The sequence below is a fragment of the Idiotropiscis lumnitzeri genome, chromosome 1 (assembly GCF_059441095.1).
Source record: "Idiotropiscis lumnitzeri isolate Australia: NSW breed Sydney's pygmy pipehorse chromosome 1, RoL_Ilum_1.0, whole genome shotgun sequence".
Taxonomy (NCBI): Eukaryota; Metazoa; Chordata; class Actinopteri; order Syngnathiformes; family Syngnathidae; genus Idiotropiscis; species Idiotropiscis lumnitzeri.
In genome coordinates, this window is record NC_142391.1 from 16,785,184 (window position 1) to 16,807,928 (window position 22,745).

The following is a 22,745-nucleotide window of genomic DNA, read 5'->3' on the forward strand; positions in this document are numbered from 1 at the left end:
ACAAATAATGTGTCACTGATAGCATGTGGTGGCCTTTGTTGTCTGTGAATTTGCAAAGACTGTAATGCTAGGGCTTCTGGCCACAAAGGATGACTCAAGTATGATCACTTGCATGTGGAATATAACATGCATTATGTGTTTCACGCTGTCAATGATGGTTGAAAGTTGTATCTGACCACCAGTGCTTGCGTCGTGTGAAATCTGTTGATCCCAATTCCCAAGACGTTTTATGAGCAATTGTTCTTTGACGTCACGCATACAAATCACATCACACTTGAACATAGATTTTTTGAAAATCGCCAGTGCAGCTCTCAGCAAATATTGAGCTGCAAACATGAGATTTAAAATGATGACAGTGGTGCAATAGTTTGGTCGTAGTGGTATTTCTCGAGGCAATAATTGTAATTGCATTAATCATGCTTCGCTGACAGTGTTGCGGGGTGTTTTTGTCCCACTGCACTGTTAATGAGATTATTCCGATTTTTTTATTTGGACCAACGCAACCTCTTGCCCCCATTTTGGGGGTGATGGCACTTGGTAGTGGTAATGGTCCTAGACTGTGAATATAAAACTCAACGGCATTCCGAATAATTATGACCACATAAATGACGGCACTTATGACCAATCACTTATTTCATTTTATAAATACATTTTTTATTGACACCAGGGGACACAAAAAAAAATTTCATAAAAGATTGACATGTATTTGGATCTTTAAGATTCAAGAGTTAACCAAAGCGAAATCAAAATAATACAAATAGGTATTCAAGTTGCATCTCTTCAAATTATACGATAACCTCAACTGATTTAATTACCACACGGGTACAAATCTCAAGACATGATACTACAAATTGTAACTAAACGTTTAATCCCAAAACATCTTTCATTGAATTAAAGCTGAATTAAAACATAGTATTTAATGTTGTTCATTTGGCAGTACAATATTTATTGGAAATGAATAAATGGGAAAAAAAGACTACAGGAAGCAGGAGGACAGATATTTCAGAGTTAAAGGTAAAGCAGATGACCCCTAGAGTTGAAAAGTAGAAAACAACACAGCAATAGGAAGATGAACATTTGAAGGTGCTAACAGAAAAACAACATGCAATGTACAACTTGATATACAGCGAGGGCGGAAAGTAGGCCAGATGGAAGTAATTCCATGGAGGCGTGGGGAAGTGCGTTTGCGTGTGCGTGTTTGTGTGTGTGTTAGGATGGTGTTGGGGACGGAGGAAGAAGAGCAGGAAAGGGGGGGTTGGTGGAGTGGATGCTCTCCTGAGAATACTCTCCTGCTCTGCAGGGGTTTCGAGCTCAAGCAGGTAGGTGGGAATGTTCATGTGGAGAAATAGCGTGGGTGGCTTAAGGAGGCGGGGGTGACAGTGGATCGAAATTCCCAAGGGGGACAGGAGGAGAGTGGGACCTCTGGCATGAGAGAGTCACAATGGGGGTCACTGGAGCATTAGTGAGAGTTACTTTTAATAAATTTGAAATCCTTTAAGAAGTCGCTTCAAATGTTTTACTATCTGATATTTTTTTAAAGGCCTGTAACATTTGAACATTTTGGATTATTTTGCCTTGTTTCGAATTCTTACCTTATTGCATGGTTCCCCCACTTTGTTTAAAATCATCAAACATGTATATATCACAAAAAGTAAACTCAAATAAACACATTTATTCGTTTTTAAATGGTGATTTTGTTTTTGAAAGGGGAAAAAGAAATTCAAAGCTGCCTTGTCGTTGTAAAAAGGTGCACCCCCGCATCCCCACGGCTAAAACTGGTTGGGCCACACGGCTGATACAACGGAGATCCAACTTCCTCTCTCACTGGCAATGAGTCTTTCACATCTGTGGATTTATTTGGGCCCACTCTTCCTTGTAGCATCGTTTTAATAAAGCAGGTTTTCCATCATGAACATCCTTTTTAAGGTGATGCCTTGGGATGAGTACCGAGCCCCAGTACTAAAACTGGCCCAGTACTCAAGTATCTATAAGCTCCACCCTAGCGGTTTCTGTTAAATCTTGGATAAATTACTCATATTTAATTTTTGACCGTACTTGTTGAACGCACCAACTAAGCCCGACCTCTGCATCATTTTCGAGAGGACTGACTATCCTCTGCCAGTGCCGTGCTGACTGATCATATTACGATATAAATTGTAATATGAAAACATGCATTGTGTTGTACAAACATATCATTTTTATGCAGTTATTTTGATGTGTGGTTTAGGTACTGGTGTAACGTGGCGATACCTGCTACTCGGGATTCAAAGTGGTTCTGCCAGCATATCACCAGTTTGGCAGCTTTGCCGGCCAATTCGGAGGCTTTGAAGTCTCAGAGGAGTGAGGTCTTACTAACTTAAAGTCACGCAACGTAAGATGGCGTGCTTGGGTTAGCTCTGTCGCCACGAAAGTAGCATCCGAGGATTTCACTCTCTAGTCATGAGTAACTGATTTATATTCAAAGCAACCATTACACAAATATAAAAGATTGGTTATTTTTGGTTTGAGTGGTCATATCTGCAGGGATGACATCACAACTTTGCTGCTTAATGGACATTGCCACAAGTGCAGTTTAGCAACTACTCTTGCGAACAAATGTTTAGCCTCTTTGCACTATTCTATTTAGCATAACTTTGGGACGGAAACAAGTTGAGGGCGGAAGCTATGGAATCTCGTGGGGGAAAATGTAAACTGCAAAAAAATAAAATAAATAAATAAATAAAAAAAAAAAACAAGTGATGGGGTCGGAGGAAACTTGATTTTTACTGTTTTTCCAAAATTGTCCGCAACAACAACAACAACAACCAAAAAAAATCGTATTAATTAATTTTATAAATTAATATATTGCTTTGGCCTACTAGAATATTTTTTGCTGCAATAGTTTGGCATGAGTTTTTTTCCAGGGAGGTCTTGAAAATTAGACATGCATTAATGGTAATGGACGGAAAACTATCTGTATATAAATCATGTTCTATTTTAAACGGCAGTGCACAGGTGTCCTTTGATTTCAGAAGCGCCATGCAGTACTTATCACAAGATGAAAGCGTGTTTTCACATTATGAGAAGCAACTTCAGCTCAACTGCCATTAAGCTTTCCCATTCTGAGACATGTTCTCAGCAGGACCAAACTGTGACTACCAGATGCGAAACCACCTGGCAGTGGCCACAAGACTCCTAAACATGTAGCGCATATAAATTCCTCTATGGATGATTACATTTTGAAGCACTGACAAGGAGGCTGAAATATCAACAAGAAATGCAGTCAAACTGAAGCACAAATTTCCACCAAGGACGATCAATAACCTCTCGCTCGAATTCTAACTGCTGAAACGGCAACCGACACCTTGCCCCCAAGTGACTTATCTGAAATATTTTACAAGTAAGAAATCTCCCAGTGTTACTTCTGGATCTTCCCTTTTTGAACTCCAAAATGTAATGAGATTTTTTTCTTGGGTCACAAGGAAAACTCTGCTAGTTTTGCATTATCCTGTAGACAGACATTCAAACAAACCAAAAGACATGGGAGATCACAGAGCCCACTTGCCAGAGGTAACAATTACAGACTTAAAGTACAAGACAAAACTTTAGTAAAGTCAGGGACACTTCAGAACTCTGAATGGAAACCTCATACAACTTTTAAGAGGAAAATGAAAAAAAAACAAAAAAAAACCGGGAAACTCAAACCTATTTAATTAGTATTAGTAGTATTTTTCCACCCAATTGCTCATCAAGTTGGAAACCACAGACAACATTTTTCGAGACAAATGAACAAACTTGGAAAATCAAACCAATTAATCACATTTAGAAAGTTAGTATTAGTATTTTGCCATGCATGCATACATTGAGCCATCCAGCTTCTATACGGCTTATCCAATTGCGGACATCATGGAGCTGGAGATCACATCTGGCTTTGGGCGAAAGGCAGACTACAGTTTGTGTGTGTATAGCGGCACAAACTATTCAGTCACCTTTGCTCGCATATACACACTCCTGCGCAGAAGTAGCATCTTTAAATTGTCGAGTCTCGTTTGTAGGTTTGGCTAACAATGTAGCCAACCATTTAGCAGTTATCATTGAAGCACGCTATGCTGTAGCTTTTCTGTTTTTTGTTCTCTTTGCTGAATAAATTAATGAAACTGGTTTAGAATAGCTCTGTTCATGTTTATCTTGAGCTGACCAGCAAGCCTGCGGAATTGTGTAAATTACTCACTTGCTTTTAGGTCAATTCCAGGAAAATGTATCCTTGGGACATATCCTTAAATGTAAACGTATTTGTAATGTGCGAAGGTAAAATCTCACATATACTAGTTATCGCATAAATATAACAGTAAATTAATTAGGCCTCCCACAAATAGGTTTTGGTGCCACCTGTGCGCCCTTGCTGTTGGTTTTAGGTTTATTTTAGTTGGAAACGGAATGACAAAATCACAGGTATGCCATTCCATAACTGATTGCAACCTATGTCTTCCTACAGAGGAAGTTGTGGAACAAAGAGTGAGATGGCTGCCAGCCTTGCTTCCGCCAAATGTCTATAAAGTTGGCTGCAAAAAAAAAAAAAAAAAAACACCGTTCAAGAAGGCAACTTCGCCTACAATGACAAGCATTTATTGTCAGTCCTCCAGCACATTTCAAGGGAACCTCATTCATTTTATTAACATATAACTCTTGTTTCTGGGCACAAGAATGTTTGAAAGTGCACACACACATATTCAGGTTTGTTTTACTAAACTTGTAGGGACCGTGATCAAAAATAGCAAAACACTAGTCCGAAAAGAACCAATTTACAATCTTTACAAGACATTGGTCACCTTCAAAGCATTTTTGGCAATTGTGGCAGACTGATAACGATGATCAGAGAGGCCGATTGTCTAATCACAAATGAACCAAACAGGACGGATAAAACCCACATCCTGCAACTCACAGATTCCTTCTTTATGCAAGTTCATAGTTTCAGTTCACTGCATCAGCAAATCTAAGACAAGGATGTTGCATTTCCTGCAATGTGTTTAGTGCCAATGCCATTAGACCAACATCAGAGATTAAATTTGCAATGAATAGAATACTGTGCAGTTTATGATATTTTGACACTGGATAGGAGAGAGGGCACTGCATTCAGTAACAGATACAGAATATGAATATGATAATCACATTTTAAGAGTAAGCATTCCCAATTTACACTCACTTCCAAGTTTTGTTTTAGAGATGCGTGACATTTGAATTCATCTTCAAGCGTATACCAAGCTATAATACATCTACCATTAAAAAGCCACATAATTGTTTATCTGCGTGGAAGCATTGGCTGGCCTTTTCAGATTTCAGGCGTACACTGCATTAGTGAAGCCCAAACTGGCAATTACTTGACGATGTCTTTTGGGCAACTTGCTTTCCTACTAAATGCCATGTCACAGTGCTAAACAGACACGCCATCACTCGGCAACAGGATTTCTAAAAGCACCATGAACTCAAAATGAATGACGCCTGATACATTTGATTTTCCCCTAATTGATTACGAACGGTGCTTGGCATTTTTTAGAGCAAGTATTAACTGTAAATTATAAATACTTTCTGATAACGTACAACATTCCTTTTGTATTTGTAAGCTAAATTGTAAGATGCATTCACAATGAAACTGTACTTAGAAAAAAAGAGTTCAAAGCCATTCATCACTAAAAATACGTGTCATTACAATTTTACAACAAAAAAATAATAATCCCATAACATCCAGTTTTAATTACATTTGTTTTTCAGAAAAAGCATTAAGATGCAATTTATCTTTGAAATTACACAAATGATAATTACATGTTTTACAACGATATAAAAAAAACTCATAATCCCAAAATATTCCAAAAATGACCTTTCATGAAATACTCTTTACTTCTTCAAAGTTAAATTGCGCAATAATTAGAAAATAAACAATTAGAACAGTTTCCATCGTTATGAAAAACAGAAATACCCCCAATTTTTCAACAACTCTAAACACGCACTTAACATTCTCATGAGGGACAACATCATCTTTGTTTGGTGAATAATTACAACAATGAACAGACTCGAGGGCTGTAGTAAACATTACACTGCAATTTCAGCGGGGAAAACAACTTATTTTTGTGTGGCTTCGAATGCAGAGCTGAGGCAACAAGTCACATAGGGACATTTGGGATGGACCTACAATTATTTTATAGCTCTTAAGATTCCTGAGCTCCTGAGTCACTGTTTACCGTGCAAGGGCATGGCAAGGCCACAAATTACAACCACTTGCTTTGGGACAATCTCTTGACAGTCCCGCAAAAAAGAGCAAGCTTTTTCTTGGAGCAAGATAGGTGGCGTAAATATAAAGATAAAATTGTGCCCACCGTCTTGTTACACTCTGTAATTATTTTTTAAAATATTTTTTAGGAAACTGTCCATATAAAGCTATGTGCGTCCTGTCAAAAAAAGACCAGTGAATAGTTAGGGCAACAAAGCAGGCTTGAAATGACTGACTGACGTTTAATTTAATCACAGCCCTAACAGATCCTTAATGATGGGTCTAAGAGTCATACGCCATGAGCCACAATTTTTGTTTGTCACATTCACATGTGACATAGCGGCATGTCATGAAAATGTGTGCATGAATATATGTCCCCGTTTAAGTATGTTTGCTCGTGCATTGAGGCGTTGTTTTTGTTATCCGAAGAGAATTGTGAAAGAGCTGTGACGAAATAGGCCATCTCCAGCCACGACTTCTCCAAAAGCTCAACTGTCAGACAAAAGGAGGACAAAAGCTGGACAGAAAACCACAACAACGAAAGCTCCATGAGTAGTTGAGAAAGATGTGACAATTATGTGGCAACCGGAAAGGCAGGGCAACCACAGCTGCAACCAATTGGGCTTGCAGTTGATGTTTTACAAAGCCAGCTTCCTAAAACATGAACAATGCAACAGTCTAGAGCGGGAAAACAATGATTAACCAAGTAAATAACTTCAACTAATTCATGAGGAGTGGCACGATAGACAATTTGCATGCCAGTGGAGAGGCGCCGGGTACAAATTTCAGCTTGGGCCATGCTGTGTGGCGTTTCAATGTTTTCCTCATGCTGGATGTGTTTTCTTCAGGTACTTTGGCTTTGTCCCAAATTCCCAAAATTAGACTTAACACAGATCAGATCAGCTAGTTTGGATTGGCAGATATTTTGCATTTCTGCAAAATTGGTGACCGTTTGTAAGGTCATAATTTGCTGAAGATGCTGGAGAAACATCCTCTCATCCAATACTATACCAATGATCTTTGACCTTACAAATACTCCCACAGACATGACAAACTGAGTCTTCCCTGAAGAGTGGAAGCTGCGTTTACTGTACCCGCGAAAAAGTGGAAAGCGAATCTATTTTACGGCTATTATAAGTTTGTGTAAGTGTACTACTACTTTTGTCCACATTCGTTATTGGCAGACTTGAAAAAACTAAATCCTCCATCTATTATCTGAACAGCTTATCCAATCAGTGACATTAAAATCTCAAGTTCAACCATTGAGAAATAATAAAGCATTAAACTGCACACTGCCAGTCAAACTGTGACACGCCTGTCCCCTCCACTCCCTTGACGAGACTATAAATACCCTCAATCTGTCATTAGTTTCTTCTCGGTGACCACTCGGGAAAATGAATGCACACTTTCCCCTTCTGATGAGGTAATAACGCCATTGGTAAATGGAGAATAGTCAACAACAATTTAGGAGGAACATTTGGGTTCCCTTACATCCAATGTGAAGTGTCACTGAGGATGATTTTGAACAACAGGCGAATAAAAAAAACTCTAAATTAATCAGGGTAAAAATAATTTGATGTAAATGCCTTAGTGAACCATGCAATTTGACCAGACAAAAAAAAAAGGTGGGGAGGATGGGGGTTGGGGTTGTAATGGCGATGCAGCAGTGCCTAGGGCTGTATGCAAATCTCCCTCAGGTCAGTTTGGCACTTTGGGGGAGACACCAGTTGCTGAATTTACAAACATAAATTGGACTTGAAATAACCTCTAGAAAATACTTCTAAAATAAAGCCCTTGAATATTAATGGAGGGGAAATAACTCAAATATTTGAATGCAGTGCTGTAAAAGCAGGATTATAACTTGCGATCACAGACAGAAAAAAATATTCCGGTATCTATTACATTTATTACTGTAGAAACATGTCGAGTTCGGTTATGTTTATTTTTTTTTTATAACATTTTTAAACAGTGTTTATAGCGGAGCGAGCAGAGCGGTTTGCACATATGCCTGTAGGCAAGGTGGTTTAGGTTGGGTTCAGAGATTGAATCCAATGTTTGGGGCAGTACAGCATCATCGTGGTTAGCGCTGCAAAAAATACGTTTTTGGGATTGAAAGTATTTTGTGGAGCGTTTTCCATGTTTGTGCGTTCCATGTACTTTGGAGCACTCACAACAACGTACCATAAAAATGTGCTAAATTTCTGAAAAACGTGGTCTGGGTGGGAGACAAAGTTTAAAGTAAAAATGCATTTAGGCAAAGATAAACAATATTGCCGTTAATACGTTTAATACTAAAATTCATGTAAAGCGGTATGGATGGGGGCTCCCGAGGATCGGAATTGGAGACCCTTGATGTAAAGGGAAACCTGTGTTTATGTCTAATATAAACAAATGCGCTGAAATGTCCCAACCTCGGCAGAACAAATTAGTCAAATTAGTTTCAAACATAGATACAGATGCACACAACAAAATGTCGACTGAAGTGGTGATTGCCATAAAAGAAGCGTTCTGCATACAATACAATACAACTTTATTTATGTGGCGCATTTCACAACAGCTGGAGCTGGGACAGAGCGCTTTCCATATGGACAAGTAGTAGAACATCATAAGTACTGCACTAGGGACTCGTTACGACGGCCCGTAAGATTTTATAATTAAATGAACTTGGACATTGTTGACATACTTTAATGCTGCTGTCTAAATAAGCAATGTCATTCAAATGGACTCATCAGTTAACTCTTTGACATCCATCTGTCAACAAAATGACATCACTCATGTTGGCTAAAACTGTCAACAATAGCGTCAATCGTTTATGAGTTGTTTATTTTTCTCAAGAGAAAAAAGTAGCTTTTATTTGAGAAAGGCTTTATGGTCCAAACGGATGACTTATAAACGGCATGCCCAGCTCAATTCCTAAATTGTGCACTAACAGGTCAGACATATCAATGGGTTGTGAGAGTCCTGATTGCAAATGTGTCCGTCTCTTTGTGCCAGTTCAGTGCCACATGACTGGACAGAACCTGCAAACATGTCAAAGTTCAACTTATCGCATTGATGAACAGCGGGACAGAGGAAGGAGTGATAATTGGACACAAACCTGTGGTACAACTACATTACGGAACAAACTAATACAACGATTATTTGTAAAACACCAAAATTGTGGACAACCCAGAGGTTGAGACTGATACAATAAAAGAATGAGACACTGCAATAATACCCAAAAGGCCCGCATGCCCTTTCAAAGTCAAGAAAACTGCCAGCCTACATTGTGTGCTTTTGACGAACCTTCCTTCAATTCTGCTCTCTATATCCTCCCAACTTTTTCATTTGGGCCATGACAGGATGCCCTCCTTAAAATAATAAGTCAACTAGCATCCTTCTCCCAGCCCACAGCTCTCCAGTAGACGCAGGAAGGTAAACATGTCCACTGTAGTGAGGGCAAAGCACACAAATGCTTCGCTCCAGGTAGCGGTTGTCCTCCACAGCTCCGTGGCCGCTATCCACAGCTAAGCAATCGCTACCTGTGCAAGGCTGCCCATGTCCAAACACATTTCTGCTTTATTGGCAAACCCAGTGTCCTCCAGCAAGGACATCCATAAACTTGACGGGAGGTGGATTTAAAACAGGGTCAACTGTCTGACCTCGACCTACTGTAACTGGCTACTGTTGAAGTGTTAAGCATGGTTATAATAGTTTTTCACTAGATTTATATTTTTTATTTGCTTGTGAATTTTGAGTTCAGCTAGTTTATTATAGCATTAAAAGTGGGTTGGCAAACAATTAGTACGTATTGTTTAAAAAGATTTTATTTATTTATTTATTTTTTTTAATAATAATAATATTCCAATAATATTCCCTTTATTAGTCCCACAATGGGGAAATTCGAGATTCGAACCCAGGCCTCCTGGGGAGACTGGGTCCTGAACGCGGCGCGGCGCCTTAGACCACTCGGCCATCCTGGCTGCCAATACAAGTATGTGTGGAGCGTGCGGTTACAAAAATTCACAATAAAAATTGTGCAATGAAGAAACAAAATATGCAATTCTAAAAACACTAACAATAAGTAAAAAAGAACAAAAAAAAGAATGGTATGTTCTACAACTCTGCAGCATTTTTGAATACTAGAAATTAATTTAACAAAATCTGGAAAGACAGTTTGAAATCGGAATACAATGTTTACGTTGCCTTGTGTCCGAGCCGCTTGTTCAGCTGGAGTTAACTAGGCGTTCACATGTTGAATAATCATAGACATGCTGCATAAAATGATCACAGACCTTGGACAGTCTCAGTCTTTTACTAATAATTTCTGAGCTCTTTGTCCACACTTCAATGCATTTCTGTACCAAGTGTTGTGCGCCCGCAGTAACTGTCCGGGTGAAATGTAGCTTCGAGGGAGATGCTTCCGCCTTTTTTTTTTCTCTCAATCAAATTACTTTAGTAACTCGAGCAATTTGTTTAAGAAGCAATACAATGTTGTCGTAAACTCAACTAAGCCAAAATTAATACAAGTAAAACAAACCTAAAAAGTGTATGTATGAAATTAATTTAAAAAACAAAGAACATTTCCGGTGTGATTCAAATTGGTGTTAATTAGTTTTGTAAACAGAACATGCCGTTTCAGTTGTTTAAAAACACTACTTTTCATTTTATTTCATAAAAAAAATGGGGATCAAACACCTCCCTCCACCATCACCAATTTTAGTGCTCGTTATTTTGTTCATTTCCCTAAACAATAATAATCTTGGTCTTAAGTGTTAGTAGATAACCACCTGATATTCAGAGAAACATTTTTGGAGGCATTAAATGCTGAATTACGACTATTCAGGGCACAGATGCAAAATTAGGGCTATTGAAATCACAACTAAATGAAACTGTGTCTACGATTTTCTGGCATCAGTGGCTTTGTGGACAACAATGTTACAACTGCAGTATAACGCAGAAATCTGCCTTCTCTTTCGATATCCAACCAAAAATGTTGTATTCAACCGTGAAATGATTGCTGGAAAAAAATGTGAGTGTCAAGAGTCTCAAAACATCATGCAACATACCATATGCAGATGCAAAGATATAGAATGAATAAATTAGCGGTCGAATTATTCAAAAGCACCAATTATATGAATAACACGTGATGAGATGTGTAGTGCGGGAAATTAATTGACCTCAGACATCAAATACACTGACAAAAATAATTGCATGATAACTGTCAAAGTGAATATTCAGGTCGTACATTTTTGGTCGAACCTTTCAGCAAAGTCCAATATATCTGCTGCATTATCCGGTTCGCTATGTTGCGTAGGTGGACAGAGTGTAGGCTGATTTTTATTACCCTCCACTAGGCGAGTCGAAGCTCATCCTTAAATTCCAAGTCTTAAAACTATGTATGCCAGGGTTGTCAAATATAGTGTGTGTGCGTAAAAAAAAAAAAAAAAAAAAAGCGAGGGTTACGAAGACGGGAATGTGTATTCAAATAAGATTTACTAATTTAAAAACATGAAAATATTACATCTAGCACCTTTATGACAACCAAGTGTTGACACAGCACACAGTTTAAACATCAGCAGAGCTTCTTTATTCAAATGTTTTCCGCTGAAACCTGTTGAATGTACCGCACAGCAAGTGACAGCTTGTTTGAGAAAAGCGAATGCTCCCGACAGTTGTCTGCAAGAAACCTTCCCTAAAATATGCAGGTAGACAAAAACAGCACCCACTTTCAGGATCAGCTATCCATCTCTAAATTATGTAATTACGATTATCCCCCAAAGCCTGCCTGGGGAACAGCGAGTACCAGATCTTAAAGCGGCTCCAGGTCTGAGGTCGGAGAGATGTAGACAATGGGTGGTGTGAGACTGATGATTGCAGCTATATACACCATATGTTTAACATCAGTTCTCGAAATAAACATGGGCCATGTTGATCATGGCCGGAGAGCCAAAGCCTCCAGCATCATGCGGGCAAAGACAGGACAAGTGGCGAAGAGGGAGAACCACGATGAAAGAGAAAAATAAAGAGAAAGAGAGAGAGAGAGCAAAAGATGGAGAAAAGAAGCCTCCAGACACCACGCAGTTCAGAGCAGATCAGGAGTGACGGCTTGCTGATTAGTCAGCTCACAGCCCCTTAAGACTGGAGTCCACAGACACACGGCACGAAATTAATTTTAAACAAATCCGACCTTTGCCAGTTTTGCCCGTGCAAAACATATGGACACACACAGAGTATGTGGCAACAACAAGTTGTATCGCGCCACATTTGAATAACGTCTTGAGAATGTGTTGAATGTGTGTTAAATGATCATGAGTCAATAGTTGGAATGATGCTCAGTTCATTACCTTAAGTAGATAGATTGGGATGTTGCTGAAGTCCACAGGGAGTTTCAGAAGAAAGCGAGCAGAAAACTCCCCTGTCTGTAATACATAAAATGGAGAATTTTATAATGTGACACAAAGACATTTCTGTAATTGAGCAGGCTATCGGTATAAGGCATTGTCGCACCTGCGCCTAGCTTTGTGAGATGTGGCGCAAAAAGGCCCTTTTGTTGGTATAACATGATGATGATGAAGGTCTGGCTGGCTTTCAACAAGATATGGAATGCATATATGCACCCACGATAGGTGGCCATAATTTGCTTAATTAATCAAATTCAGGATAGTTTTAGTTCACTCAAAATGTGGAAAATAATCAGCAGGAAAAAAAACAAGGGTGTTTTGATAGAGGAATTGGCTTCTTTATTCATGACTGCAGTCCGTCAAGAAAAAGGAAAAATACCCAAAATGCTATAAATTAAACGCGGTTTGACTTGCATTTACACAAATCGCATAACGACGAAAATTATCGACGGCAACTTATTTCTAACAAATCCACTAAATGTGCAACAAGAACAACTATGTTCATTATTGTATATATGGCCGGGTTTACGTGGAGCCACGCATTAAGATTATAAAGGATACAAATGACAAAACGGAATGAAAACATTTCATTCTGAATAAAAAGTCTGAATCTGAATGGAATTTTAAATTGTATTCATATGGGCTGATATATTCCTTTTGCCAATTCGAATGAGCGTCATGTAAACAGTTTGATCGGAATAGCCGGGCTGCGTCCGGTCTGCAAATTTTCTGTCCTAACGTAAACGTGTAGTGACGTTGTCATATACGCACTTTAAAATGTCAGCTTCTAAGCGGAGCTCAGCCGCGACACCAGAACTTGTTTTAAAGTACTGATGACTTCTTTAAAATGGTGCTGTATCAATAAAAGTGTGAACACAAACATGAATACTGAGCTGAATAGATGAATGGACTTCATCTTGATAAATCACATGATATTTACGGCGATCTCCGTGTTTCACACGGCTGATGGGTGGAGCATGTAGATGGTGGATCGGAAAATATCAAAGCACATGTAAACAGGTAACCAAAGATCTTCATTCGGGATGATTTCAATCACAATGACAAAAAAGTCTCCACGCAAACCAGTTTTTTTTTTTGGGAGTGTCTTGTACTGTATGTAAATAGATCACAAATAAAATATTATATTAGCTGTGTAGGGGACTCTTCATGTCCATTCGTAATAAGAAAACAAAATTAAAAAAAAGCAGCTAAACCTACTGTGAGTGTGCCAAATGAATGCTAAGAGTGTTTGCGCTTACATGTGCAGTGTAAATGGTCCTTACCCAGCTGTTCTTGTGTCCGGCATAAATCTCCATATTACGGCCATAGTTAGGATCCTCCAGCAGGCTGTCATACTCAAAGAGAAGCCTGGAGCTTTCACGGAGGCGCTGACACTGGTAGAGGTGGTACTGCTGGATGAGCTCCTTAATAAGCTGGAGCAAACTGTCGGAGTTGCCAGCATCCCATTTGACTAGATGCTGAGGAAGACAATTGAAAATTGAAATCAGTTAACACTGATTTGATGGGAATCTTTTGACAGATTTCAAATTTTGGCATAAGCTCTTTTCAAAAGCGATACAACACTTGGACACAAGTATTGGTGAAGTGCAGAAGTCCATCTTCAACCCCTACTGGATCTGATGGTTTACTTACAAGCGTACCAAAATGTAAAGAGAATTATTTTTTTTTCCAGCACCGAAGACAGCAATCATGTCTATTTTTTGCATTGAAAGAATTGCATTTTCTTTTTTAATTTCTTGAAGATTACAGTTTGTTCAAACGCAAGACAATGAAATAATGTGTTAAAAAAACATACAGTATAAAGTAGAAACTGAATAAAAATAAATAAATACAGCACTGTTGTCTTCCTCCCATTTTTCAAATGAAATGAAAGAGTAAAAACTTTTTTTTTTTAAACACACAAATATTGTTTAGAAATATATCTAAATCCGTGTTATTGAGTACGTCTCCTTGCTGGTTATGGCAAGATGGTGATCAGACATGAGAATCTCTTCTCAATTGCCTTACTTGGGTAATATTTTTATTTATTTTTTTTTAAGTCGGCTGTTTTGTGTGGGTGTGTTTGTACATGCGCGTGATACGTGGGGTATGGTTCAGAAAACCAATTAGTGTCTGGTGTGAGCACCATTGCCCTCATCCGGAGCAACATAGTTGATCAGGCTGTTCATTGGGATCTGAGAAGTGTCGGTCGGAGCACCTCGAACACGCTCCCACCCCCATGGGGAGGAGCCTAAGGCACACCTGTAAATCAATGTGCAGCGCTGCCCAAGGAAAATTGTGATCACACTTGATACTTTTTTTAGACGCTTTTGAAAAGACTGCTCCCTTTCCAAGAACTCTTTTGTCATGTGAAACAGACCCATAGTAATCAATAGCAATGTTGCTCTACTAGTAGTAATAATTAATAACAACTGCCGAAACGTTAAGACTAAACAGCAATTCCAAGCTAAAAGTGAAACTTGTGGGCAGCACTCTTAATCTTACTGTAATAAATAATGATGCAGGCTAAATCCCAATAAGGACTAAATCAGATATCCGTCCAATCCCAAAATGAAAGTATGTTGAATCTGTAAATGTATGAATATTAATAGCAAAAAGCGATTGATGACAGTGTTGACCTATCTTAGCTTGTCTCAACAACTGACTGAGTTTTTCTGTCGGCCTCGCGTCCCATATTAGACCAATTGAGAAAGCATCCATTGTTCTGAAGTGACTTAACTCGCTTGCAATGGCAAGGGCAGGCTAAACAGAGACAGTGACTTCATCGTCCTGATCCACCAGTGGTTACCAGCAATGCCGGGATTCCCGAAATGAGGAGGTGATGCAAACAAGGATGGGCATTGTCCAAAACAGGCGGTCAGTGCCCCAGGGCCGGAGCATGCAGAAACGGAGGAGAGACGAAGGAAGTGCTGTGTCAGGATTGTGACATGTAATATCAGTGGATCTTCACTGAAGAGGAGAGGCGGGATCAGGGGTGAAGGAGGGAGGGGGGGTGGGGGGGGAACAAGTACATAGGCGCTTAGGCAAGTAGGCCAAAGCCAGTGAAAAGGAGGCCTAATCCAACAACATAATGTTCATTGTAGAAAGAAATCAGAACTATGAACTAAAATATATAAGCAAGAGAACAGTAGACTAGCATAACCGTGCAAATTGAAAAAAAAAAAACCTTTTGCCAAATCTAAGGCAGGAGCGATATTATCTCGAAGGATTGTTCAAAACTGCCTACAAATTGTTCTTTTCAGACAGGTGTGGAGAGAAAACGCCCATTAATAATTACTTACAGGTAAAGCGTTTGCATGCCAAATTAAAACACAATTGCAGAGGCAGAGGATCTCAGTTTGTAAAACTCGGCTGTTAGTGCAGCAAGCATGCTGGTATATGTTTAACATGTCAACTGTCTGACTTTATTATGTCAGCAATTGAAATGTGGAATGAAGTGAAGCTGAAGAACAAAGGAATTTTTTTCAAGGATTTTAACAAAATGTATTGCTGACTTTAGTTGACCAAATTATACGATACAGAATTAGGAATTAAAATAACTTCCAAAAAAATTGTATAGGTCGTTCCTTTTCTGCTATCAACAACATTATGTCGTATCAAAACTAGCATTTTCACAGCCTTTTCACATATTTTTGTATGACAGATACAGACGGAGAAAGGGATCAAGGCTCTCTATGCCAAGACACGAGCAACATTTACATGGACATTTTTATTCGGATTAAAATCCTGAGCGGAATAAAAATGATTCATGTACGCAGCCCTTCCGGAGTATTCTGACCCGATCAAACACATTGCAATCAATGTTTTATTTTGAACGAGAGGGGTAGTTTATGTCAATTGATAATCCGATCAATACGCATGAAAACACTTATTCTGAAACTTTATAACAACTCGTCTTTACCGCACGTCCATGACATCAGTATATGCGTTTCTGTTATTCCCGGACGCCAATAAAAGCAGAACGAGTGAAAGACATGTTGGGTGCAAGACTGAACCGAAAAGTGCGGTCTGGAGGATCGTTAAAGATACATCAAAAAGTGATAACTCAAACGGGAAAAATACTGGAAATAACACAAACGTTTAAACTAGAAATGGACGGGGCCATATTTTGTTGACAAGGAAGTCGCTACGGCTCTTTTTATACGGCTAATTCCAGTATAGTTGGTCAATCTGCGCGTGTCAAAATAATTTGTTCTGATCGATAGTGAGATAAATTATTCAAGCCGCTTGGAAGTCCTAAAAAGGTCAGATATTTAGTGCCCATGAAAACAGTGCATTGATCATAATTTTAATCCAAACTGGTTTAAAGAAATGTTGGCAATGCAAACCTAGCCTAGAATACGGTAAATCCTGAGACAGTCTTGAGGTTCGACATGTACAGTAACAAAACTTGCAATGGTCGTATTTGGCAGTTGAAATGTCATTTATGAATTAAGGATGATCTATTTGTATTACCTCAAAGCATGCAGGTTGCATGAAATACTGCATATGCAATACATTCTCATTACTTTATCCCAGAGTTGAATATCACAGTACTCATTGGCTCGAGATGATTTTCTAATCCATTTATCAAAGCACATACGTTAAAGCTGTGCTAAATTACGGCATCAAGTTATAATAAAATCTACACAACCTCTCCTTGTGTTTCCTTTTAAAATCATTAAAATATACCAATTCATAGTCCTGTTCCACTAATATATGACAATTTGATGTAATATCAATTTTGAAACTGTTATTTTGAATTGATCAAATTAAAATAAAGATGACATTGAGGGTATTCAAAACTGTAGTTATAAGTCATAGTTATTTTGTGGTGGGGAAAAAGTATTAAGTAATGAAGATCGCTAATGTTTCAATGTAGATGACTAAAGTCAATGTTTGCATAAATTCCTTCATTCATAAGCTAAAAGTACGACTTGGGTTTGCATGTGTTAAGGAACACAGTGTATCCCTTCGAGAACAAATGCACACCTAAATTTGGTGTCTTCACACTTAATAGACACAAGTTGACAGAATTATGTCTTCCTGTGCCATCCGCCTGTACCATCTCTGCTCCAATATTTATCTTAGGCCAGTAAGAGAGGGGCTGGCATCTGAAAAGCCAAGATAATTATATAGGCCAACAGAAATTATTTGTTTTTATGTCTTGAATGTGATTTTTATAGATGCTGGCAACCTGATCCAATAAATCGCTGTTGACTTGAAAGTGTGAGGCATTAAACAACTCCCAAGTATTAAATTAATCTCTGTTTAGTCTCTAATTCAAGAGTGGGCTCACACCCTGTTTCGCCCCCAGAGATTGCCAAGTCTAAGATCATCCTAAATTGCTCTTGTCATGTGTTTAAGACACTTGGCATTCTCAAGCCAGTGTTTCTTCAGTGAGATCCACGCAGTTTTTGTCCAACACAGTTCAAGTTGTTGACAAGAATAGCGGGCATTCTTGAACTCGTTTACCACTGACATTCATGGATGATTGTCCCATGTTTGTTCTTTCCATGAAGCTTCTCGAATATCAAACAATAACCCGCCTGCTTCAAGCATTCCCAGACATGTGAGTGAGCACTGCCAATAATAAAATGTGGAACACATTACTTGCTTTAGCAAAAAGGAAGTGTTAGTTCATACACTCTGCCCAGGTTTACCCGTCTTTTCAGGCCATTTGAGGTCCATTGTTAGAACAGTACCAGGGGACAACCTGCAGCAAGAGCTAGGAAGTGCTCACCAATATATGGCATTCAAGATTAGCAGAGGTTAGCGTGAAGTCACGTTTCCTTTCTCTTCAGAAAAGAATACTTGGATTAGCTTCACATTACATTGTTCTTTTGGGAGCCGTATGATACAAACATCGCCTCGAACTACGCACACACAAGAGTCACGGAAGAGGTTCTCTCAAATGCAAGAAAAAAATAGACTTGAATAAATTGGGCTTTTTTTTTTACCTTTATTTCTTCTGACAAGAAAAATATTTTCATTGCTTTTTGTTGTCGTCAGAGTTATGTGGACTGCAATAACCACGTCAATTATAAGGATGTATAATTGGGTATTGTGGCAAAGCATAAAGCTAAGAAGAACAAAATCTGCATAAAAAACATACTTTGACGACACACTTAAGTTTGTAATTGTACTTCGACATCAGATATATACAAAAGTGAAAAGCTCTATTGTTCGCATCATTTCAATATGGCAAAAAGTAGGGTGCAAAATTTGCTGTAATGCTTGATTATTGAGTTACATTGGCAACAATACATTATTTAAAAAAATAAAATATATATTAAAAAAAAAATGCAGTCCAGCCCCTCTTATCCAACTGTGACCCTTGAGCTAAAAATGTTCATCTAGACCCCCAAATTATTTTTAATACACATTTTATCTCGTACAATATTTTTTTTTCATGCTCAGCCAATTTATCCCAAAACAGAAACTTCGTTTTAATTACTTAACATGACCAAACAACAAAAAATGAACACTGAGCTGTTCCACTCCTGACGAGACAGAGCTTGCCTGTGCATCTCACAGGACTCAGGGACCGATAAGTGGAAACATGTTGATGCGGGTTCTAGGGAGGACATTGGGGCTAACCCCAGGTCTTGGCCATATACACACTAACTGAGAAAAAGCAAAGTTGTTGGGAAACTCCCCAAATATTCCGTGCCAACACGCACTGCAGGCCAAGTCTAGACTTGACAAATGACAAACGACTCCTCAAAAAACAGGGAGGTAATAGCAACGGACAAAAAATAAATTGAGATAAGTGTAACTGTTGCGTTTAAGTACAGCCATACACATCCTCAAATAAAGACAGCTCACGATTACCAAACCAAAAACGTGCCAAAATGAATGTTTGTTTTCCAACCACACCATCGCCAAACAAAAACGCCAGATCCAATGAAGTTGTGGTGTTGTGTAAAATTTAAATAAAAACAATGCTCCGCAAATGAAGTCATTGATTAGCAAAATCGCTTCTCAAACAAAAAACATTTATTTCGACTTAATGGCCCGCCATTAATATGCAAACAGGCCAAAGACGTCATCATCAGAGGTAGTGTTTAATGTAGTTTCCAACCCAAAAGAAAATATAATAACATATGAAAAAAAAAAAAAGATAAATGTCATGCAAAAATCGACGAGCCTGTTTACTAAATTAGGCAATTATAAAAGAAATAGGGAAAAAAAACAATATGATGCAAGAGTATTCTACGCAAGGGATTTAACTGGTATTGCTGTCCACCTCCCCTCCCTTCCTGTCTCTGTCTTTGTCATTTCCTCTCTCTGGTCACCTCTCTGTTCCCAAAATGTTCGTCACCCCGCTCCGCCCGTGCAATGCTGAAAAGAGCCGACATCAGAACTTTTTGACTGAAGAGAAGGAGACCAATAGGAATCAAGTCTTGCCTCTTTCCTGAGAGATTTTTACCTTGATCATGATGACATGTCGAAAACATGAATCGTATTAACGTAAAGCAACAAATGATTCCAAAGAAATGAGTTGGGTGGGGGGAGTCGGAGGATAACATCATGGCAAACTCACAAAAATGCTTTCACTCACCAGGCGCTATTACTGGAGAACACGATGTGAAAAATCTGACGTCAATGGAAAATGGAAAAAAGAGGGAAGAAAAAGAAATAAATGTTTTCTTTTCATGCCAATTATAGCATTTTGGCAATGGGAGCTGACATTGTCAAAAAAAAAAATCAAACAAAGAAAAACAACAGTAATATGCAAATTTAAATCTCAGTAATTTGTGCTACGAGGCAATTACAGCCAGGCATTGCATTTTCTCTGGACAAAGAAGATTTTTGTAACCTTCTACAAATGATCTGCTAGGATATTGAAGTCAGGAAACCATTAACTGAATGGGTATATACAGGGTGTCCCCAAAAATGTTACATCATTGGAAGAAAATTATAACAATTTTTGGGGACCCGCTGCATTATTAAGAATAACTATAATTTGGTTTCTGTTTAAGTTTTGACTTTCTGCAGAGTCCAAATGGCCATTAGCAGGCGTTAAAGTCACTGTTAATGCATTTTAATCACTCCACAAAAGTATGAACAGCCTACGAGCCAGTTTGTGTGTTTACAGTTTATTGTTTGGCTGTGGCTGTTGTTGATTATTTCAGGACAAATGTTGGATAGAATTGAAGATGTCACTCACATCTTCTGGAAATTGGCGACGGCAAAGCACATGAGGAGAAACTCAGCTATTACTATTATTGCTAAATGCTCTTAATCTATGGCTATAAAATCTTTGATTCTGTGAACAAGCACAACACTTCAGTGGAAAGAAGACCTGTTTTGATTATTATCTTGTAAGACATTTAAAAATCAAATGTCAAACTATAGACTTATGCAGTTGTATTTGTGAAAATAAATCCAAAATGAGACATAAATAGTCTAAGGTGTTATAATTGTACTGAACACAACACAGGCATTAGATGGAAAAAGCTATGTCAACCTTTAGATTCTATCGGTGGTTGAACTAATTGACAGCAATAACTTCAACCAATTGATCTATTTAATTAATATAATTAAATAATTTTATACTCAAAAGTCCTTATACCCTATATATTTACATAATTTAATTCAAGTTTAAATGTTATTTTTATCATCATCTCTGGTCGGTGCGAAGGATTTAGGTCAAGAACGCAACCGAGATCATGTCGGCGAGGAAGAGTAGATTTTTAAGACATCACAATATTTTATCATCGAAACACTTTGGATTTAGTAAGAAAAGATATTGTCCTGACAATACGGTCGCCATGTATAGTATTTACAAATATGTGATGTGAAATGTAATGGGAAAAGGAGAATTTATATATGTATATAATTCCAAATCAGCCAGTATTATAGGCCAGTATAAGACGACTAAAGGATAAAGGATAAAGATGTCCTTTATTAGTCCCACAATGGGGAAATTTGAGGTGTTACAACAGCAAAGATATAGATCACACAGAGTCGGCGGCGTAATGTAGCCGTTAATGTTTAACATTAGCAGCAGACATTCATAAAAAGCATGCAAATATACACAGTATAAACGTAACTAAGTGTAAGGAAACACTCCTAATGCCTGTCCATTATACGGAGGGGGAAACGCTGTAATGATAAAAACTACTGAATGATTGAAAATACTGCAATGATAAAAATATTGCAATGATAAAAGTACTGTAATGGTAAGAGTACTGAAACGATAGAAAAGTACTGCAATGATAGAAAATACTGCAATGATAAAAGTACTGTGATGGTAAAAAGTACTGCAATGATAAAATATACTGCAATGGTAAAAGTACTGTAATAGTAAAAGTACTGCAACGATAGAAAAATACTGCAATGATAAAAGTACTGTAATAGTAAAAGTACCGCAACGATGGGAAGTACTGCAGTGATAAAAGTACTGTAATAGTGAACGTCCTGCAATGGTAGAAATACTGCAGTGATAGAAGTACTGTAATAAGAATACTGTAATGGTAAACAAAATACATCATTGGTCAATATTTAAGTACACCATTGGCTGAAAGTACAGTAGTAGTATATATTGCATCCTAGGACTGCACAATTGCACTAATGCCCTCCCGTTTGTAGGCCTGACCCAATGTTCTTGTTAAAAAGTCTGACAGCAGTCGGCAGGAAGGAGCGGCGAAATCTCTCTTTGGTACAGCGAGGGTGTAACAGTCTATCACTGAAGGAGCTGTGGAGTGTTCTCAGAGTGTCATTGAGTGGGTGGGCTGGGTTGTCCAGCATTGATGACAGTTTTGCCGTCATCCTCCTGCCCCCCACTGAGTCCACAGAGTCCAGGGAGACGCCCAGGACAGAGCTGGCCCTCCTCACTAGTTTGTCCAGTCTCTTTTTGTCCCGGCCCGAGATGCCTCCTGACTAAGACATATTTGCCATCTAGTGGTGATTGGTGACATTGCAACTCAAATTTACAGTTGACCGCTGCATGGTCACAGTTCGAGACCAGCAGAATCATATATTTAGTAATTTTTTCCCCCCAATATTATTTCAAATTTTGGATGTGTTACTTTTTTTCCCGGGATTCCCCAAATACCCTCCCCTCCTCATTTCGCCCAATTTCCATGTAAAACAGGGCAGCCGTGGCACAG

General features: G+C 38.5%; 1 protein-coding gene across 1 annotated transcript in view; it reads right to left on the bottom strand.

Annotated features, from left to right (window-relative positions):
• Positions 1-22,745, bottom strand: part of babam2 (BRISC and BRCA1 A complex member 2) — a 60,639-nt gene that overhangs the window by 29,445 nt on the left and 8,449 nt on the right. The window contains exons 5-6 of the mRNA XM_088292669.1: positions 13,911-14,105; positions 12,571-12,645 (exon numbers count right to left, since the gene is read on the bottom strand). Coding sequence (XP_088148795.1) covers positions 12,571-12,645; positions 13,911-14,105 — 270 coding nt within the window. The remainder of the gene's footprint in view (positions 1-12,570; positions 12,646-13,910; positions 14,106-22,745) is intronic.